This window comes from Tachysurus vachellii, chromosome 5, assembly GCF_030014155.1.
Source record: "Tachysurus vachellii isolate PV-2020 chromosome 5, HZAU_Pvac_v1, whole genome shotgun sequence".
Lineage (NCBI taxonomy): Eukaryota > Metazoa > Chordata > Actinopteri > Siluriformes > Bagridae > Tachysurus > Tachysurus vachellii.
Genome location: NC_083464.1, coordinates 11,420,327 through 11,442,536, shown reverse-complemented (window position 1 = coordinate 11,442,536; position 22,210 = coordinate 11,420,327). Strand labels below are relative to the sequence as shown.

At 38.2% G+C, this 22,210-nt stretch overlaps 1 protein-coding gene across 3 annotated transcripts in view; it reads right to left on the bottom strand.

Moving 5' to 3' along the window:
- The window catches only part of LOC132845613 (lethal(3)malignant brain tumor-like protein 4), a 64,371-nt gene that overhangs the window by 24,870 nt on the left and 17,291 nt on the right, over nt 1-22,210 (bottom strand). For all 3 annotated transcript variants that reach the window (XM_060869722.1, XM_060869724.1, XM_060869723.1), the window contains exons 10-17: nt 21,830-21,906; nt 17,548-17,633; nt 16,915-17,025; nt 14,591-14,705; nt 13,514-13,625; nt 8,064-8,243; nt 6,239-6,388; nt 2,132-2,211 (exon numbers count right to left, since the gene is read on the bottom strand). In XM_060869722.1, the coding sequence (XP_060725705.1) occupies nt 2,132-2,211; nt 6,239-6,388; nt 8,064-8,243; nt 13,514-13,625; nt 14,591-14,705; nt 16,915-17,025; nt 17,548-17,633; nt 21,830-21,906 (911 nt within the window). The remainder of the gene's footprint in view (nt 1-2,131; nt 2,212-6,238; nt 6,389-8,063; nt 8,244-13,513; nt 13,626-14,590; nt 14,706-16,914; nt 17,026-17,547; nt 17,634-21,829; nt 21,907-22,210) is intronic.

The following is a 22,210-nucleotide window of genomic DNA, read 5'->3' as shown; positions in this document are numbered from 1 at the left end:
GCATCATGTCCTATCAAATCTGAATCACTGCAGCATTTTAATCAAACCAGGATCCTGGCTGATTAAAGTCTCTGAGCTGCTTATGAAATAATATATTTTCCCCGTCTGAGGTAAAAATACATCTTTTCCCTTTTGTTTCAAATGAACCTTTATTACTGTACCTGACTCTGGTCTCAGGACAAAGAAGAGTGGCGTTTTCTGCAGCGCTTAAATTCTCTACATATGATGATGACTAGAATGAACAAAGCAAATCTTACGAGAAAGAAAGAGAGAGAGAGAGAGAGAGAGAGAGAGTGTGTGAGAGAGAAAGAGTGTGTGTGTGTGTGTGTGTGGTCATGCAGACTCTGATAGTGGTAATATGTTTCTTTATCACCTTGCCTTATCGTCCCCTATAGAGCCCCACCCTTATATCAATATGAACTCACATACTGTATTCACTCAATTGAGCATTCACACACATGCACACACATACACACAGCTAATATTAGTGGCTCACTCTGCAACCATTTTTGAAAAGAGAAAGCTCTATACAGGGGAATATCTCACAGGCCCACATATTCTCAGGAGACACTGTGAGAATGTACTATTTCTGTGCCATTAAGGGTGCACACAGGCTTACAGTTACACATGCATATATGCATGCACACACACACACACACACACACACACACACACCACACGCACATCCAGGCTTACAGCTACGCATACATATATACACATGCATGCACACACACACCAATCCCTTTATTTACCTATGAAATATTCAAACCCAGTATCGCCATTTCCATACTAAGAATTATATCGCTCAGTATAGCTGGTGGCCATCATAAGTGCAGTGAACGGACTGTAAATGAAATTCAGTCTGTGTAATTTCTTCTGATCTGCTTCTGCTCAACTCCTCATTACATTCAAGAGTCTCAGTAACAAAGAAAAAACATCAGAAAACACATCAAACTAGGACTAGGGGCAAGAAATTCAGTGGTTCATGACAGAAAGCAAACTGATGCAGAATATTTCCCAGTGCTTGAGATCAACAATCAAAGAAACACAGTAATGTAAATGGGAAAACTGGTGGTGTTTGTAAATGTTTGGTTCTTACAGCAGCAGGCAGTCATAGAGGCAGCGCTGGCCCAATACTTAATGCTCTGAGTTAATGATCAGTAGGTTGGGGGTTCAAGGCTGAGCTGCAACTGCTCCAGGAGGTGCTCTAACCCTAGCTTCCTAACAAGCCGGGATATGCGATAAATGTATTTCACTGTGCCATATATGTGACAAGGGCTTCTTATTATTTGAATTCCTCCATAAGAGGGATGCATCAATAAGGGAAATTATGGAGCATGTTCTTCAGCTTTGCTAATGTTTACAAAGTGGTCATGGGCATGCATGTTCTCCACTTTCAATATGTAAAAACTTGGGAATTATTAGTTTGGAAACTCACGCACACACTCACAAATACAAACTGAAAGTCAGAACCCCCCACACACACACACCTCTCTATGGCCCACCATGGCATCTTAAAATGTATTACAGCTGAGTGGTTCAATTACAAGTCATAATTCCATCTACACCGCAGTGTAGCAGCACAATAATGCTTGAGGTTTGATGGTCTCAGTGTTCACCCAGAAGTCAGCCATTATTACTGTAAGTAGGAAGACAGATGTACAAAAATGAATGCTGTTCAATCAGTCAGTTTTGCTGCTACAAGGTCTGAGTAAGTAATAAATAAGGACAGATGGCAGCCTATATCACACCAGGTCAATACTCCTGAAATGGTATTTGACACTCATCTATTTTAGGAACATAGCCAAAGAATGAAAAGCAAACAAAACATTGCAAATGCAAACAGCACCAAAGTGATAAGAAGCTGTGTGTTTATACACCAAGAAGGTGAAGGGAAAAAAGAGGGGAAAGAAAAGGAAATGGGTATATAACTAAATTATCAAATATATTTTGATATACATTTTAACTTTATTGCTCAGGAAGGTAAGAAGGACACACAACAATTCAAAACGGATTAAATATCATTAGAGATACTAACATTTAGGTGAGAGGGATAAAAATAGGAAATGCAGAAAGTGTTCTGAAGAAAAATCTGACATAGATACACTTTACAACAGAGGTTATTTCCTACCTGGGATCATGCTGTTTAGCTCAAGATCCTCCTCCTCCTCCTCATCTTTGATGCGCAGGTATTTTGTTGACTGGGCAATCCTGAGCAAAAGATAGAAAAAGACAGAGGAAGAGAGAGCAAGAGAGGAAAAAACAGAGGTAAGCAAAAAGTCACAGATTTTAATGGACTAGAGAGCATGTCTGACTACACAGAGGCAGCAGGATGAAGTGTGTGTGTGTGTGTGTGTGTGCGTGTGTGTGTGTGGGACACATTCTTCACAAGTGGTGTGCTCGCTCAATCGCATAGAACAGTGATAAAGTGGATCAAGCCTACATTTCATAGTTGTTACACACTCAGAAAAAAGGTACTACCCTGTACATTACCTGATCAGGGGGATTCTTAGCTTTTGTACCTTTATAGACAAGACACATACTAAAAAAGATGCACCCTTGAGGGTATCTCCTCAACAACAAGTACAGTTTAGTACCCTTTTTCTAAGCATGTAGACTAATCAATACACTTCATATCCAGAAGGTGGCAGTGGGAATTCTTGGTGTAACTTGAGCATATACGCTCCTGTACAGTGCTGTTATAGAGCAATAGCGTTATTATACAAGTCCGGGGGAGTAATACATCCTCAGAGTCTGAGTAACATAGAGAAGAAAAAGAAAAGGATGAAGGCTACTGGTGTCCTCAGATTATATATAGGTTTCGATTTGATCTGAAGTTTTACACTTGGGATACGTCAGTTGTGTTCATTCTTCTGAATCTTTGTAGCTTTGACTGTAATGCTTCAAACAGAGCATGTTCCACAGACAAACCCAAAATCTGACTTCCAGTTCATTACACCCAAAATAACATGAACCCTGAGCCATGGGTTCAGCAGAGCCAAAATCACAAGTCTCCCAGGGGTCAATCTCAGACGTTTTTCACTATTTCTGGCTTTCATGTTTATTCATTTTCAAAGACGTTTTTGCACAATCTGTCACTCCAGATGGATTATAGATGGATGATTTAATTGGCTACAAGAATCCTTGGCTTGGCTTAAGGGTAAATAATATCACTAACAAATTAAAATCAAATGATTCTTAAAAGGTAGTCTATCAAATGCAGTCAAAAACAGCAAGAATACAGTCAAAGTAGAATATTTACAGAATATTTTCTCTTATAAAGGAAGAGACATAGATTTTTATTTATTTAAAAAAAAAAAATGATCAAAGCTCATCTGCTTATTGGAAACTGGCACAAAAAGAACACGACACTGAAGCTACAATATACACAGGCTCACTACATCCAGACAGCAAACGTGCCCACTGTTGCCTCAGACACTTTTGCTGACAGGAGTGGAACCAGGTACGTTTTTGAATTCTGTGCTTCTGAAGTTACAGTCGATCTGCCTTAAGGTTCAGAGTGTTGTTTATTCTGAGATCACAATACTGTAAAGACTTCCTGTCGGCTTGAACAAATCTGGTCATTCTCCTCATTCATCTCATCTCTCTCACTGACAAGGTGTTTTGACCCATAGAACTGCAGCTCACAGTACTGCTTTTAACTCTAGAGACTGTTGTGTGTGTGAAAATCACAGGAGATCAACAGTTTCGGAAATACTCACACCAGGATACCGGGCACCAACAAGCATGCCAACATGTTTGTGTCAGAGATCATATTTTCACCCATTCTGGTGTTGAGGAGAACATTAACTAAATCTCTTGACCTGTATCTGCATGGCTTCATAAACTCTAGATGATTGACTGGTAACTGCATGGATGTTTCGTTCTACAGTCATTCCTAATAAAGCACAAAGAGAGTGCATATTTTTGAGAGAAGCCACTGACATTATAAGGCAAAGATAACCACTTAAAATTACACTGAACCGATATGAATGCTTTGAACCGATATGAACCGATGTTACACGCTTGCCAAGACAGCAAAAGGAAGAGAAATGGCATCTTGTTCTCATGGAGAGGTCACAGTACTGTCTCTGAACCAGCCCAAGGGAGAGAAGTCATCAGAGCCATAACAGACTCTGAGAATTCTATTTGTTTATAGTTTTATGTGCAGAAAAAGCTCAAAAACATGTTATTAGTACAAGTAAACTAAACAGAACTTGGGCGATTAAATGGTGGAAAATAAAAGAGATTCTTGGTGAGAAAGCTGTGAAATGAAGCGACTCACTGAACAGCTGCTGCAGAACACTGTTGACTACATACTATTCGTCATCTTAGTCAGATTTTATATTAGAAGGCTGTGACGAGATGGACAGGATTTATTGGACTCCTGTTAAAATAACACCTTTATGGAAAGGTGTTACAGAATGAATAGTAAGAAAGAGCTAAAATTTTGTAATACCTTTCACCAATTGTGCAATTATCTTATTTCTATTTTTTTTTTTTTCTTTGCATGACTTGTTTCTCGTCCTCATTATGTAAGCCCATCCTTACATAATTCTCAGTGACTGTTCTACTTTCTGCCTTTACTGAAGGGGTTATCCATCTCCTCAGACACCTACACAGTATTAATGCAAGCCTTGGAAGCCATTTAATATTAATCATGCATGCAACATGACACGCACTCACATGCTTGGTGCTGAAAAACACGATAGAACATTCATTCTCTCGGTGTCACATGGGAAACGTGGGACTGATGCCAATTACGTTAATAAGTAGCTAGATGAGATGGGGCTGTTCCGGCCCACATGGCAGAGTGGCAATAAATATCATCCCTGCTACTTGTTGACATAACAGTGTAATGGAATATGAGTGATTTAATGCATACGGGCTATTCAGATATTATGTTTCAGATATTATTCACATTAAATTAGTGTTAAAATAGCAATGAGAGAAATGTTTTTTTGCAATGCTGCATGTATAAGCATATGATTTCAGGTGGTTGTCTTAAGCCAGTTTTACACTGTGTGATTACAGGAGTCTTTTAATATTATTACTTGTCACTCTATGAGAAAATCTTGACTAAATTCTATAGACAGATAACACATTCTTTATGTCGGATAATACATTGAATATAATCCGATAAGAATCCCGTGATTAACGAAAATTACTACTTGATGCTTACATCAATCAGTGATGCGCTATTAAAATTGGTTATTTCATGTTGAGTATCCAGGAAACACACTGGCTTAATGGTTAGCATATTTACCTCACACCTCTGGGTTGGGTGTTCGATTTCCTCCACCCTGTGTGTGTGGAGTTTGCACGCTCTCCCAAATATTTCCTGAGATTTCCTTTGGGTACTCAGGCTACCTCCCCAGTCCAAATATATGTCTGTAGGCTAAATGGCATCTCTACATTATCCATAATGTGTAAATGGATGTGTAACTGCATGTGTTATTGCACCCTGTCTGCTAATAACTGCACTAAGCACATGAGCAGATATGTTTACACTGCTGCAATCACATGTTTACAGATCCTTTTTTTTTTTTGCTTTTGCACAATAATCCATTTAGTCTGTATATGCACTATTTTATGTATCTGTTCCAATAGTGTAGTCTAAGTTGTCTGAATTGTCATTGTCTGAACTTTATGTGCATTGGCCATAGCTCTGTATATAACAATAACAATTCTCTGTTGTTTTTTTGTAGCTCTGTGTTGTTTAATGTAGCACCATAGTTGAGTCCACACTGTGGGGCAATTTACAGTAACTAATCCACCTAAAGGCACATTTTAGGGAGGTGGGAGTAAAATCAACCAGAAAACCCTGTGGAAATCCCCAAGAAAATGACGAGAACCTCCACATAGTAACCTGCTGTGCCACCAGAACATCATAATGTATTTTTCTCAGAGCTTTATAAGTACTAGTTACTCTCCCTACTATGTTTTGTGTGATTTATTGTGGATGATAATACAAAAAGATTCATTCAAAAAAAGGACTAAAGCTCAGTTATGACTCGAAGCGTATTCGTGTTCCATTTCTAAAGGAGTGCAAATGAAAAAAAAGATATTGTCTTCAGTTACACAGAGTTTCATCATATCAGCTCAATCTCATTATAAGACCTAGTTGAATTATCTAACCTCAGACAGAAAGTCCCTGAAGAGTCTGAGATGCCCTCGTTTGCGATCATTATGTTGCTCTTGAGGAGTTCTAACAATCTTACGTTAGACTTGGCTTTACCTGGTGGTCAGGCGACTGCGCTTCCCCAGCGGCGAGTACGCCTTCTGTCCCTGAGATGAAGGTTCCTCCTTGTACTCTTTCTTTATTGTGGCATGGCTAGGGGGCCGGCCGCGAGGACGAGGAGCTGTGTTACAGCCTGACAGCTCTTCCCTGAGAGAGTGGGGAAAACAGACAAAAATCAGCACCTATTCAACAAGAAAGGCTTTGAGAGCAGCTGCCCAAAATAATGGGAATACTAGACGATCGATAAAGTTGTAGAAGACTTCGGAGAGGATTTGTGCAAGAACAATTTGCATTTAGATTGGAGAAGAGTATTAAGACCTCTCATGACACTGGTTACACCCAGTACTCTCTTCAAAAGATAATGAGAACAGTGTGATGACAGATGAAACATTAAAAGATCAGAGGTCTCTTACGGCAGAACAAAAACTGCCCATCAAAAAAGTTTGTGGATATATTTTACAAGTCATATTTGATTATCTGTGATTTGACACATTAAGATCACCTAAACTTCTGTTTATGTATTCATGGTATTCAGTCGATATGCACTGTGCAGTATCGGTCAAGATGACCAGTACAACAAATTCACTGGTCACCCAGGGCTTAAATCTGAGCTTATTACAAAGATTCGCTTAACATTAAACTTAATTAAACTGCATATTAGACAGCTGGGTAATTCAAAGCACTTCTGTAAGCTGCTCTGGATAAAGGAGTCTGCCAAATGCCATAAATGTAAATGCACACGGTCTTGCACAAGGTGATAATGGCCAATACAGTCCTGTATCCTGCAAAGAGCATAAACAGAAATACACCCTAATGCCTTAGACAACTACACGATGTACAAAGCAATGCAATACTTGGCAAGTATGACTGCTTGATGTGGATTTAACTTCTTTGATAAATTATCACACCTGATCTTTGTACATAAAACCTCAGTATGTAATAATGGGGGTAACATTCAATAATGTACTGAACTCAGTCTTTATGGACCTTAGAAGAAGTAGAAAGTGCCACTTTCCACACAAAAATATGAGCTAAAACTAAAAACTTCCAGCACAGCACAGATATTCCATATAACAAGCTCATTGAACCACTTGGCCCATGTTCATGGCTTGCTCTTTGTCGGGAAAAAAATTAATGCAGTTTCATACATCCCTCAGAAGGGGCATAAAGTGGCTCAGTGATGCTGAGGTGGCATTTAAGCCTATGTAGCCCCCATGTCTCGGAGTGTTTGTATGACAAGCAAGAAATGAAATTTCGGCACCTCCAAGGCATCTGCTGGGAATAAACCTGACGCTCAGCCTATCAGCTCGCTGCTAGACTGAGATCAGCATGAAATTGGGCTTAGGCTGAAACCTAAATGTGAACTTGAGCATAAAATGGAATAGTTTTAAAACCTGCCCATTGCACATTTAATCGTGTGATTTCATGAGGAATGAAAGGTTAATGAAGGTGACCAGTTCTACAGGTTTAAGGCAGAATGTAGTCTGGGGTAATAAGAAAACCATCCACTACCTTTCTGTTTAGTCACTCAGAAAACAATGTTTTTATCATGCGAATTTCACATGAATTTCAGTTAACTGTGGACTAAAGCATCTTAAACATTTTTATTAACGAAGAAGATTTTTTTTACAGTGTGAAAGCACTAACTGTAAAGTGACCCATGCGCCTTTCACACTGTAAAAAAAATCTTCACTTCGTTTTTAAAAATGTAAATCAACAATCAAATATTTCCAAACTCTAAGTAAAGTAACACAAAATGCAGATATAAAACATCCTCATTTAAAGATGACAAAATATACAAAGCAGTGCAGATCATCCCAACCTGTTCTCCTCGTGGCTTTCTTTGTCGTTCACCTCCTCCTCCTCTTGCTCAGCACACAGCCTCTTGGTTTTCTGCACAAAGTGCACTGGGACGAAGGTGATTTGTTTTTCACCACCGAGCCGATCAGGCAGCACTACCTCCTTCTTCATGTTAATGTCCGAGTAGGGACAGCCGAAGGCACTACGAAGAAGAGAAGGAGACATAAATGAGCAGAGAAGAGTGAAAAACAATTAAAAAGACATAGCTTTGTGTTTTGTACTAGACAAGCACCATTTCCCAAAGCTAAGCAGTTGAAAATCGTCCAAGAAATGCATAGGGATGACATCTGTGGAAGCTGCATTTTATACATGTGCATGTCATACAGGCAAGAACAAAAGCTGTCCGTTTGCTAAAAACAAGGTAATCTAAAATATTACTACAAATGCCTATTTTTTGTATATATAATATATATAATGAATGCAAAACAATAATTTTTCTTGCACATGTAACATCAGTCACACTAGAGAGAGTTGGCTCGGAGAAAAGGACCGTTTTTCATTTAGCTTGCACCTGAAACACCATCTGGAATCTTCCCTCTTAATAGTAGAAGGTCCTGTTCCCATTACAGCTCCAATACCAACCTCATAAGAAGCATATGGCATCTTTAGTAATGAAACGCAGATTGTTTAAACACAATGTTCTTCCGCTCAGGCAGAGATTCAAACACACAAAACAATGTTTCTCCTTTTTTCTAGAGTCAAGTCAGTGTACTAACAAACACTTTCCAACCTAGGGACAATTTTAAATTTCATGCAAAGAGAAAAAAAAAATCATTGATTTGACTTCATCGATTATTTAATCATTGATCATTAGATTTGATTTGACTTTGCATCACTGTAGGGACAAAAGAAGATGGACAGGGGAGACCAATAACCTAGAGCCATTGTACACATCATCTAGGATTATGGGTAAGTAACTCATCATGCACTCTATTCTCTTTAATCTGGAAATATTCATTGCTGAAATATCTGTTCTTATCGTAATACTAAATTATACAAATTTTTTTTTATTCTTGGTCAAGGTTACGTACCAGGATTCAAAGTCTGATGCCGGTGTAAGTGATGAGAAGTACATCAGTGCAAAGGTGTCTAGCATTTTTTTTTTTTTTTTTTTACATTGCATCATTTAAATAAGCATTAAATTTAAAAAAAAAAACAAAAAAAAAAAAAAAAAATAAAACTGTCTACAATAGAATAATATACAGAATATCAGAAGATCAGGCAATCATGTGGTAGCAGCAAAATGCACAAAATGATTGGGGAAATAGCCATACGGGTTTGAGCTGACAGGAAGGTTAAGGAAACCTGAATAACCACACTGACAACTGTGGTGAGGGGAAAAAAAAAAAAAAAAAAGACAAAAGCATCCCAGAATGCACAACACGTCATACATTGAGGTGGATGGTTACAGGAGGCGAAAACCACAAGAGGTTCCACTCTCAGTCAAAGACAAGAATCTGAGGCTACAATGGGCTCATGTTCACCGAAACCATCTCTAGCTGTACAGTTTTGGTGAAGCCATGCCCAGCATAAAACCATCACATGGTCTAGAGATTACTGAGCTGAAAAATCCCAGATCAACAATTTCTGAAATGCTTAAGCTAGACCATCTGGCACTAATAACATGCCATGATAAAGTCACTGAGATCAGTTTTTCCCAGATACAGAAGCTCATGAACTGTATCTGCATGATTTATGCATTGCATTGCTGCCTTGTGAAGGGTTGATTGGATAACTGCCATCACCATCCAGGCATAAGGACAAAATGACATCTTCCTGAACATAAAAAAAAAACAAAACAAAACAAAACAAAAAAAAAAAAACATACACTGCTAGCAGCTGCAATCTAAAGAGCTTAACCATCCTTTACATTTATTAAACCCCTCAAAACATCTTTTGATATGATAGCACAATTAAATGATCTGCTCTAGCGTGAATAACGTTAAAAGAATAGGCTCAGAGGAGAGGAATAGATATGATATAAAGAACAGCTATTAGAGAAAGATAAGAGCATGACAACGACTCGTTACACAAATGCTCTAAAGCTCCAATAATGGACTGTGCAACATGTTACCTTATGTGTTTGTGTATATTATGAACAAACATCATTTACACTGATTCTCAGTCTCTGAATTTTTAAATGCAAACGCTAAAATTGGACAATTAGACTATTTTTAAAAGCAGAAATGGGAAAAGAGGCTGGAGGGTTTTGAAAGGAGTGCAAAAATAGATTAATATGTGCGTGGATGTGAGGAGGCTAAAATTACTGCAGTCAAACGGGCTGCGCTTCGCCGCATGGCGCCCTTTTCTACAGTACAGATGGCTTCCAGACAAAAATCAATGCATACTTAAGGAGAGGTCATACGATATTTTGAAGAGGTTTAAAAGTGCTCCCTACTGCCTTGTAAAAGACAGGGTGGGCTTTGAAATAGACTTTATGTTTCACTTTTTTTTCTGCTCTGCCTTCAATACAGCAAATGTGCCACAGAACAGCGTCATCAGGATTTAAGCTTCCACTTCTGCGCTCGCTAAGCTGCGATTAACATTACCATCAAATGAGACACAAACATGGTTAAGCTCCTAATGATCCTATGATTGAGGATAAATCAATGCAAGGAACAGGGAAAATTCTAATAAATTAATTTTTTTAAATTATGGATGTCAAGGGTTCAAATTTAAACTGTCCATTTTGATCATTTGCCTAAATATTTTGTGATGCCCTGAGAGACACATTTAAAATGAATAAAGAATACAAGTATTTATAAAAGCAAAAGGTGTTTAACTTCTGACAATAAAACTGTTCTCAGTGCGATAATGCTACATTGATTATCATGAACACGTCTGTATTTGGTTCTTTCCCCTGTTTCTCTCTCTCCTGAAGAGCTACACAGGTTACTCCCGCTCCTGCCTGATGAGATGCTTCGATCTAGACTCCCTTTGCTCTCTGGTCCTGCTTGATCCATCGTGATGCGCTTCTCCTGCTTGGAGCTTCCATCATCAGAGAATCACTCAGTGTTGCTAAGAATGGCCCCTCAAGGATAGCCTAAAGATTGCTGTGAGATGTACCACACTGATATCAAAGGCGGCTGCGCTCACATGGATAGCCTAAAGATTGCACTTACTGACAATGGTTTGCGCGCAAGTCTCATGAATTATTCAGTAGATACCATCCGTTGGTTTCTATAGACTTTAAACAAAAAAACTGTAAGAAAATAATATAATAATAGTAATAACAACAATAATAAAACTCTCTGACAGAGTAATAAACTGGAGTAATAATAATCTAATAATCTGGTGCCACCCAGAAAAGGATGGGTCCCTTTCTGAGTCTGGTTCCTCTCACAATTTCTTCTTCACGAGTTTCTTCTTCACGAATTTCCTCTCACGAGTTTTCTTTGGTTAAAGCTCATCAGGGATCTAAATCTAACTAAATAACCAAGTCCCTTTGTTACCATGCCTATTGTTAAAAGCACGATATAAATAAAACTTACTTGACATGGAACTGAAATGGTGAAAATGTAGATAGGGTTTAAAAATAACTCTGCGTTTGTGTTGCTTTTCTGGTTAAATTGCACTGTGTTGGAAATCACACTGACTCACAACTACCCCGCTATTTTCACTTTCAGATAATGGTTCAGCTCATATATTTCTGATTAATGGATAGAGAAGAGAAATACAGACGTCATACAAACAATATGAAGTAGCTCTTTGAGAGTATGTCACTAATATGCATTTCAAATTGGGTTTTTATTTAAGAAAGTCAAGCAGTTCCATATGCACAGGAAGGTCTTGTTTACTGCAATCATCTCACTTTAGGACCTCTTCACAAAAGCAGCCTTCAAGCTGTCCAAATTGTTTAAGGCAGCTTATCGAAGAGATGAAAAACTCATCATGATGTTCTCATGAATGCTGTTCCGAATAAAGGTAAACTCTGTTGAGCATCTCAGATATCTGAATATTGTATTCTCTTCCTACATGTGACGCTTGATGAGAACGTAATGCTATTGCCAAGCTTACATGATTAGTTTTGAAGCAATCATATGTTAATATATGCAAATAGAATGCAAATTATTCACTAATGAAGCTCAGCTCTATTCAGCGGCTGGGAAGAACATTTTCTGCCGCATGGATAATAAACGCTGCATCTCTCACACTCTCTCCAATCAGAAATGGCTCTTTGATAGACCCCAGTCTCTTTATCTAAAGATGAAGAAAAGTATGCATATTCGGCTCCTGGGTGATTCTGCTGTGATTACACGATTGGAAAAGGTAAAAATCAAAACAGATAAATACAAGACTCTACAAAGGAAAATTGGGTGGATCAAAGGCAGGAAAACAGAATGAAGTTTACAAAAGAAAATTACAATTCTTACTGCACTTTGTTTCACATCGATCAAAATTTAACTTGATATTTCTCCAGGTGACAGTATTGATCTGCGAGGGCTGGGAGAGATAGTTGGTGTGGAGTAACAGAGGCATACAGTTGAAGCACAAAGCTGTATGCTTGACAAGACACGCTGACAAGTTGGAAGACTTTGTCAGGTTACATAAAAAACTCAGGATATAATAAATGCTCTGCTCATCACAGGAAGAAAGTTAATGTATACGGCAACTGCTGTCATTTTTCAGGTATGTTAGCTCCTTATCAAGACTTTTTATGAAACTGTACTTTTACAAACTTTAGTTGATCACTGCTACTTTAAACAGATCAACACAAGCAGCTTATCCTAGATACAGTACAAGCTACACATCCTCAGGAGAGACCCCGCCTTTAACCTGGATCCTAGATGATCCTACATTCTCCTCAAATGCCCTCTGCTTGGATTAAAAGGCTTGCATGATGTGACAGGTGAGCTTTAAGTGAAACACTCTTTCATGCCAAGTTCAACCTGGATCGATTCAGCTTTGGCAGAAACAGAGGATTGTCCTGTGTTATGACAATCAAAAAATTTGAATCGCAGTTTGAATTATGGGGAGGCACGGTGGCTTAGTGGTTAGCACGTTCGCCTCACACCTCCAGGGTTGGGGGTTCGATTCCCGCCTCCGCCTTGTGTGTGTGGAGTTTGCATGTTCTCCCCGTGCCTCGGGGTTTCCTCCGGGTACTCCGGTTTCCTCCCCCGGTCCAAAGACATGCATGGTAGGTTGATTGGCATCTCTGGAAAATTGTCCGTAGTGTGTGATTGCGTGAGTGAATGAGAGTGTGTGTGTGTGCCCTGTGATGGGTTGGCACTCCGTCCAGGGTGTGTCCTGCCTTGATGCCCGATGACGCCTGAGATAGGCACAGGCGCCCCATGACCCGAGGTAGTTCGGATAAGCGGTAGAAAATGAGTGAGTGAGAGATGAGTGAGTGAGTTTGAATTATGTACAAAATGCAGAAAGGCAAGTGTCACTATGATAAACGTCATGCCATACCTGTGGTGTCCTGTGTATTTTGCTCCCTTGATGTGGCCCACTCCCCTGCAGCCTGGGGTTGGACACACTCCCTGCGTCATGGAGCTCTTGAGGTCAGAAGGTCCTGCATTTGCTGATAAAGTCAAAAATAATGCCTATTATACTGAAATACAGCAAATTTCAGAAAAGAAAACATAACAAAAAGCATAACATTATAAACATAAATACCAAGACACGTATAAAAAAAAACAACAAAAAAAAACGTGTATAAGATTATGGTATTTCTCCAAGCATCATTGCAGTTAAAAAAAAGAATAAATTTTTTTTTCTTTTTTTTTTTTAAATTCCTACCATCTTGATACAAGAGTTTAAATTTCATTCAAGATCAAATCTCATGCACTGACACGGCACAGTAACCTTGTCAAGTAGAACACAACAGAATCAACATAGCTAAATGTCAGCTCAGACCTCAGAGGTCAGTCCTAGAAGTGAAAATGTCATCGCTAGATGCTGTGATGCATCTTGGGGGTGACAAACATACATCTGGTTTATCCCCGCTTTCCACAACCACTGAGGTGAATGTCAAAAGGTAAAGGCTTGCATGTTACATACTTTCAAAAACAATGCAAAGATTAGATCAAGACATTAATTAGCCAACTAGCTTAAAACTTTAGAAGTCATGTTTGCACAAATATTCATGATTAGTTGTATGGTATTAGATCCACTCTATTCTTAAGAACAAGGCTGCAATACTCTGAACAGGCAAAATAAGAAATATTAGACTTTGGTCTCCGGCAGAGATTTGTGTTCTTTCTTTAGCACACAAGCTACAGTCCATGGAGGCCTGGGTAATTACTTAATTAGGTAAATCAGGTGTGTTGAATACAGCAGAATGCTAAAATAAAGACTCTGAGCACTCAGTGCTCCTGGGCCAGACAGATGCAGAAGTTGATGCTCATTGCTGACCATAAGCTATTTTCAGCACAATTTTGTGCAGTGGTACAGTTAGAGGACAGTTTATCATAGACTTCATTATGAGTGTTATTCATATATAAAACAGCACGGCATAACATGTAGGTGAAGGTAATGAACACTTACTGAGTGGAGGTTCCAGTGGGTGACCCGTCCTCGCACACCAGCCTACAGGATGAAGGTCTGGCAAGTCCGAGTCCACCCAAAAGTCAAACTTAGAGTTCCAGCCATCAAAGTGCACCTGTTACAAAGAAGCAGAAAAAAAATAATGAACACCTATACGTCCATGTAACGTCATGCAAAATCAGCCAATTGTATGGCAGCAGCACATTGCAATCGTGCAGATACAGATTAAGAGCTTTAGGTAATGTTCAAATGTAATATCTAAATATAATGAGAGAAAAAGGTGATCTCAATGACTTCAATCATGGTGTGGTTATTTTGAGAAAGATTTCAGAAAGATCTCCTGAGATTTTCTAGTCACTTGAGGTTACACAGTATGGTGCAGAAATATACAATTCAATATGAAAACTCTAATAAGCACTCTTTACAACTTTGGTGTTTTCTAAGAGGTTTTTCTGCTCACTAAACATTGAAACTTTAGTTGGAAGGTCTGCAACAGCAGAAGACCACATCGGAGGCTATCGTGGGCACCGACTCACCCAAACTGGACAGTTACGGTGCCTGGTGAATGTTCATAAAATAGAAGTTAACATAAAAAAAATCATGCTAGGTCAATCTTTCAAGTACCTTGTAAGGCATTTGCTTTTGGATCAAAGGGAGAAAAGTAGATTTCCTGGCACGTCCAATTATGCTACAAAAATTCTGACACTTCACTCAGTTATATGATTAGTCACCAAGCTGATATTGATTTTAAAACTATTACACTCTGGTAATGAGTCAAATGATTGTGCTTTCTGATAACAGAAAACGTAAGACAGCTCCGTTAGGTATTTTTTTTAGATACAAAAGACATCAAATCACAGCACTGTCTGCATAAAGTATGCTGCATCTGGACCATCTCAACAGGCAGCATCTGATGAGGCTCTAATGCGATTTCACTGCAGTGTTCGGTTAAGAAACATTAGCTTTCAGTTGCATCAACAGTGAAATCCTAGCAAACATCATTAAGTGCAGATCAAACGTAGCCTGTCGTGCCAGAGCATATTCAGCTCTAACGTCTATTTCAGTATAAAGAAGCAGTGCTACGTGTGTCACTTTAAAATGTGTGCACAAAAAGGGCCATTAATTAGGTTCTACAGTAGCAACTGTTTCAGGTTTAGTCAGCCCGATGAACCTAAAAAGGGCTCCCACTGTGGAATCTGTAACTGTAAACACAACAAAAACTAATGAGGAAAACTGAAGTGTTGTTCTTATCATCATAGAGTTAAAAACAATTCTGATTTGGGTCTGCTGTAGTATGATGTGAACTGAATTGTGTCTGATCAAAATCAATACATTCAGCAAATACTTCTGACCTGCATTAGAGCTTCACTCCTAATGGATGGTATCTGACCAGACAATTAGGAATGAATAACAATGGGACAAACTTCATAAATTTCATAAAAGAGACTTTAGCATGGCAACGACAGCATGTGATGTAATCTTTGAGGTTTTCGATCATGCTTATACATTCCAGAAACACACCGTCGTTTTTAATACAAACTCCTTCCAGTATTGCCAATTAGAGTCATTGCTGAGCTACAGTACTAGAATGCTGATATCCTACTTAGGGAAAACCATTCAAGCTTTACGTTAAGATGTCATAACTAATAAGGCACTGTTTAATAAAGTGGCCAGTAAGAAAACAGTCTTTAGAGCACCAACACTTCCCCCGAAACTAATAAACCAGTGCAGACTTGTCAGTGTTGCTCCTTTATTTGTAGTTAAGCCTACTGCAACCAGAGTATACAAAGAAAACATCATAACCTGTCTAAGTTTAACATTATATAAAAAATATATATATGTATGTATGTATGTATGTATGTATGTATGTATGTATGTATATAATGTATATATATATAATGTTTTTAAACTAAAAAAAAATGTCCAAGGTTCTGACAATGTCCATGGGACGGGTTCAACAAAAGCACCTACTCCTGACAATAATAACGCATTTATAAACAAAACATTATTTTTTTTTTTTTTTGGGCAAAATGACTTATACCTGCTGTAGTTCATGTATATTGGCATACCAGGGAAAAAAAAAAAAAAAAACAGTATAAAGATCATTTACAAGAACACATTCAAAGTTATCACTAGTTCATTGTGAGTGGAACAGATGACTCTTTGGTATAAGAAGTTAATTGTTTATTTAAAAAAAAAAATAGTATCTCCCCTATACGAAGAGACTTTTAAGGAAACCTGCAGAACACAAAGCCACTCTTTTCAGATGTCCCTTGCCCGAACATGTTGAAAGTGAAGCTTGTGTCAGTAGTGTTCTAACTCACCTTCACTCTGTAGTCTTCAGCATCAACAATTGAGGCCACACGGATCAGCATGGGGTTTCTTCTGTCCACTACCTCTACCTTCATGTTGTTCTGAAATCCATGAGGGGCTCTCTGCAGACAGACAGCGTCGATCATTGGGATAACACCAGGATAAACCAAAGTCTGCAGTTGCAAAATTTATAACTACAAGCTGTTGTAAAAGAGGAGTGAGCCGGTTTTAATTAAACTGCCATTCAACATGTATATAGCCTTGAGGAGTACCTTTTTCAGTCAGCACATTGCTGAATAATTATGAACCAATTTCATCCTGAGGCACAGTTAATTAATGTCTAAACCTAAATCTAATCCTAGCCTAAATGTCAGTAAACAAAAAAGCTTTTGAGTTGTTTTTTTTTTTTTAAAACATTTTAAATAAAACCTTCAAACTTTGTTTAAAAAAAAAAAAAGACAGAAAAATGTCCCCACAAGGCAAAAAACAGATATATAGTCCCCACCATAATAGAAAAACACAAGCAAAAACAGAAACAAGAACACATGCACAGATCAGACCTACGTAGTCACTCACAGGCTTTTTTTGATAAACACTTTGCACAATTTAGAAATATTGTATCATACTGATCATTCTTTGCTCACCATACAAAAGTCTTGGCTTGGAACTGCAGAAGCACCATTGTCTTCCAAATACTCCTCCCATATGAAATGTTCTGGATTGGGGTGTCCTTGAACAAAAGCCAACACCACAATCTGATTAGAAAAAGGCATCACACCATGCTGCCAGGTTCAGAGACTTAGCGAGTAATGGTGCTGCGGCACGTGGCTGAATAAGTTGCTAATGGTTTGCACTAATGGTAAGCGTTAGCACCTTCCAAGAACAAGTGCGCTATTTATCAGATGTGAAACAGAAGAGTAAGCGTACCACTCAATGTCTGCTGCAGGAAATGGCTTGTACTGCATTATCTGTAATATCTGCCTTTATCTGTTATATTGTCTTCCTACCAGCAAGTTAAGAGTTGGATCCTTATTTGGCTCTACACTTTCTAAAGTCTTGAACAACTTTAACTATAAAATAAAATAAAATTCAATTCAATTCTTCCTCAGTATAGTCTAGGGGTGGGGGTGTCAATATAAATTAGTGAAATAAATTAAAACAAAGCAAAAGCAAGAAAACGCGGACAAATGACAGATTTCAACATAACATCGCTATAAGAATGTACAAGTATGGTGTTTTAATTTTTAAACCTCAGCAGTAATCACATTAAGATACACAACTCTCTTTCCACCTACTACAGCAGTGAGAACAAAGCCTATTGAACAGGTAAATACAATCATCTGGGAACATTCTCATCAGTTTGACATAATGGTTGATTAAGGAACATGTATGCACAAGTTCACTGATGAGAAGCTCTATGCTACGCATGTTTTATGCCTAAAGTGTGTGGACTTGACCATCACACCCTTTTGTGGGTCTTTCCCACAACGGTTGCCAAAAAGACAGAAGCACACAACAGTGCTGTGTTCCTTGGTCCCACTGGGCCCCATTGTCACTGAAATAAAGTATTAAAATGCTAAGCAAAAGCAAGAAAACATGACAAATGACACACTGCAACAGAACTATAAGAGCTGACTGCACCCTAGATCTCCACACACATCATCTGTGCCTGATCTCAATAATGCTCTCATAACTGAATAAACACAAATCCCCACAATCACACTCCAAAATCTAGTCAAAGTTTTCCAAGAAGAGAATTGGTTATTAAAGAGCAAATGAGATCAAAATCTTGAAAGGGTTGTTCAAAAAGCACATATACACTACTGTCCCAGTGACCAACACTGTCCCCATGTTAATTAACACCAACCTATTGTAGACAGGAACAATGAATCAACCTATAAAATATTTACAGATTCTTTTATGTCTACCAATATTTTATCATTTTTGTTATCTGATGATTTTATGGGATGTGGTTAAAGTGTTGGACTACCGGTCAGGTTGCGAGTTTGAATCCCAACATACACCAAGCTGCCACTGCTGGGCCCCTGAGCAAGGCCCTTAACCCTCAATTTCCCAGCTGTGTAAAATGAAATAAAATGCAAGTTGCTCTGGATAAGGGCGTCTACCAACTGCTGGGATTCAACTGGCAGATATTTTCTGCTAGATATTTACAATATAACTAAACATTCATCTAAGTCATTCTATCGCTACATCTTAATCAGTTTAGTATTGCAGTATTTTTGTATATATATTTTTTAAAGCATAGATGTTGATTTAAATAAAGAAATAGACTCTGACTATATTGCATTATGAAACTGATGTCTGGCAAATACATGACTTAACCCTTGACTCAACTGCTGTTATTTACACCTGAACATAAGGTTATATTAGTAAACACTGTACTGGCCTTCAAGTTATTGGTCACTACAGCATGAGCAAATAACGACTGTTAATCTAATTAGCTTTTTCATTCAATCAGCAGAAAAAGAAAAGACTGAAGATAAGAGAGAGAGAGAGAGAGAGAGAGAGAGAGAGCATAAAGCAGATACTGTGAAAAGCTAATAAAGTCTTAATAGCTGACACTGGGTTATGTTTATGTAGAAATGATTTGGGAACACAAAGAAATGATCCAAAAATCATAATAAAACAAAAGACTTAAAGACCACAGCAATTTAGTGCAATAGAAGTGCCGAGTCCAGCTCTCAGTAGTACCTCATTAAGTGTTATTGAATTTTAAATGAGGTGTGAACATACTGTTAGAATACGACTGTTACTAAAATACTATGAAACTATGATACTAAAATTGAACTATGTACAGTTTGGATAACGAGCATACATAAGAATCCAAAACTGCTCATCGTGTGGAATAAATATTACTAAAGTGAACAATATGATGGAAGTGCTTATGAGGTGCACACCTCATGTAAGAAAACACACTGATTAACATAGTATTTGGTGCTGCACCACAGCTTAGCCTACGTCAAGCATCTACTGTGACTGGAATAAAATGGGCTTTACTGACTGCTGTTTAGCAGTTTACTACCATCACTGCAATGTTAGTATATTATTACCATGCATTTATAATGGAATCCCTGTTCACATATAGCTTTCTCTATAGCTACTCATAATGTCAAAATCCTCAGCTTGCTACATGAGCGAATTCATTTCAATAAGATACTTAAAAATAATAAAAAAAAGAGTTAAGTATTTTTCAGCAAAATCAAAACTTGTTTCTTTGCTAAATACAACATTGAGAGATAAAATGACTAGACCCATTCTGTAAATTCAAGTAATTAGTAAATTAAAGAATATAATGAAACAGAATTCATTATTTTTTCTATAAACACACTGTGCCCAATGCACACACCTTTGTTTTGTTGTCTAGAACAATTAAAATTGTAAAAAAGAGAACTTTATCAGACATGTACAGCTAACACAGTCCATGTCCTTGCCAGGTCAGGTGTGAAGAGATGATCCTGTCGTATTCATCTGGGTTTAACCTTAAGCTGTGCTTGCTACTCAGGAGAGGAATGGCCGTGCTAGCTGCTATCACCATGAGCCAGATTTCCCCCATCACACCTCTAAGGCAGTGCAGACTGCTCCATCTGTCTATGTGACAGCAGTGTGACTCTCTCCAAAAGGTCTCCAATGCTCAATTACATGCTCCTATGCTCACACGGCAGTCTGACATATGATAAAGCTAAACTAAAAGTAAGAGATAACAGAGGCAGAGCAGGTTTCACCCAAACACGTCGCCTGTACAGAGCTCGATATATAATGAATGTGCTGGAGGATTAATGTAGTAGCCTGAGCTATTCTTGGAAAGATGATGACAGCTGCAGTTTGGGGTGAAAACTTAGATGCAGTTTTAGCTTAGCATAACTCAGCAGAACAGAAGAAGAGAATCGAGTTGAAAGAGAGGAAGGAAATGCATGCACAGAGAGAGAGAGAGAGAGAGAGAACAATTGTGAACCAGGCACACTAAAAATTGTATAACTATGTTTATTAAAGTCTTACAACTAACCAACTTCCTGACTATGATTTCCGGAGCTGTATATTTACACAGTGATAATAATCACTGTGTAAATATACAGCTCCGGATCATCAAAAAGTGAAGACTGAAAGTCAGTATTACTTTAAAGGAAATACCAGTTCCAGTTATTATGGTTTGGACCTCTAAGTAGTATATAAATCAGAATTATTCACTTCTGGAGAGATTTTCTTCTATGTCTGAATGTTAGCCGTGAGAATAGCTCAGATAAACATTGATGAGGATGTTTTTGTAGGTTACATAGAGAACTGGGTGTAAGAAATCATCAGTAACACACAGCATTTAGAACACCTGTATATTTAGTAAAACACCAATCTGTCCATGTGTGAGGACACGAGCGTGACCGATCCTTTTGACCGATCAAGACATGTTTATCGAAGGATAGAAGTTTATTGAATTAAGTGAGTAAACCCTCATCTTCTTATCCAAATTAGCAAACAAAAAAGCTTTTTGTCTGAAATATTTTAAAGAAAATTGCTTCTAATCTCTTCAATGTATTTCAAATCTATTACAAATGTGTACCATGAATAATGTACAGTAATAGTGTGTCCTGGTTCTGTTGTTATGGGAGAAAAGGTATTGTCTAGTTTAGTAATAAAGGAATTACTTTACTTAATATTGGGACAAAAAAGCGGAAGGACTAGGCACTAATGAAATCAAATCTAGAGCCACAAAAGCAAGAAAACAAGCAAAATGACGACATTTCTTTAATATAAAGTTTCAAGGAGCTATCCATTCACAGTATATTAAATGGATAGTTCCACAAATCTTTTATATTGCACGTATAGACATGGGTAAGGCGTTGTCCTGCCAAAACGGACAAAATGTAGAGAATAGGACAGACAAACAAAGGCCTAAATATGGCTGGCAGTTACCCTGAGGTGCTGTGAGAGGTCGTCCGTGGTCCTGGCACCAGCCCACAGGGTGGATATGGGGGCTACTGGCATCACACCTGAGGAAAGCCAAACCAAAAACATCATGTCATTAATAATAACACTTGTCTAACAAAATCATTGCTATCTGAAAAGAATATTACTTCCTTAAAGCATGTATGGATATTTAAGCTTTACTGACAGCAGTTTGGTTCCTGCTTGCTTTCATTTGTAATACGAGAAGCAAGAATTAAAAAAGAAAAGGAATCCTGCATGAGGAAATAACTGGACTGTGGAGAGTATGAACAGTCTTTGCTCTGTGCATGTACATGTTCTGCAGTGCGTCATGAGATGATTGCTTCGATTTGGGAAGGCTCAGAGCTT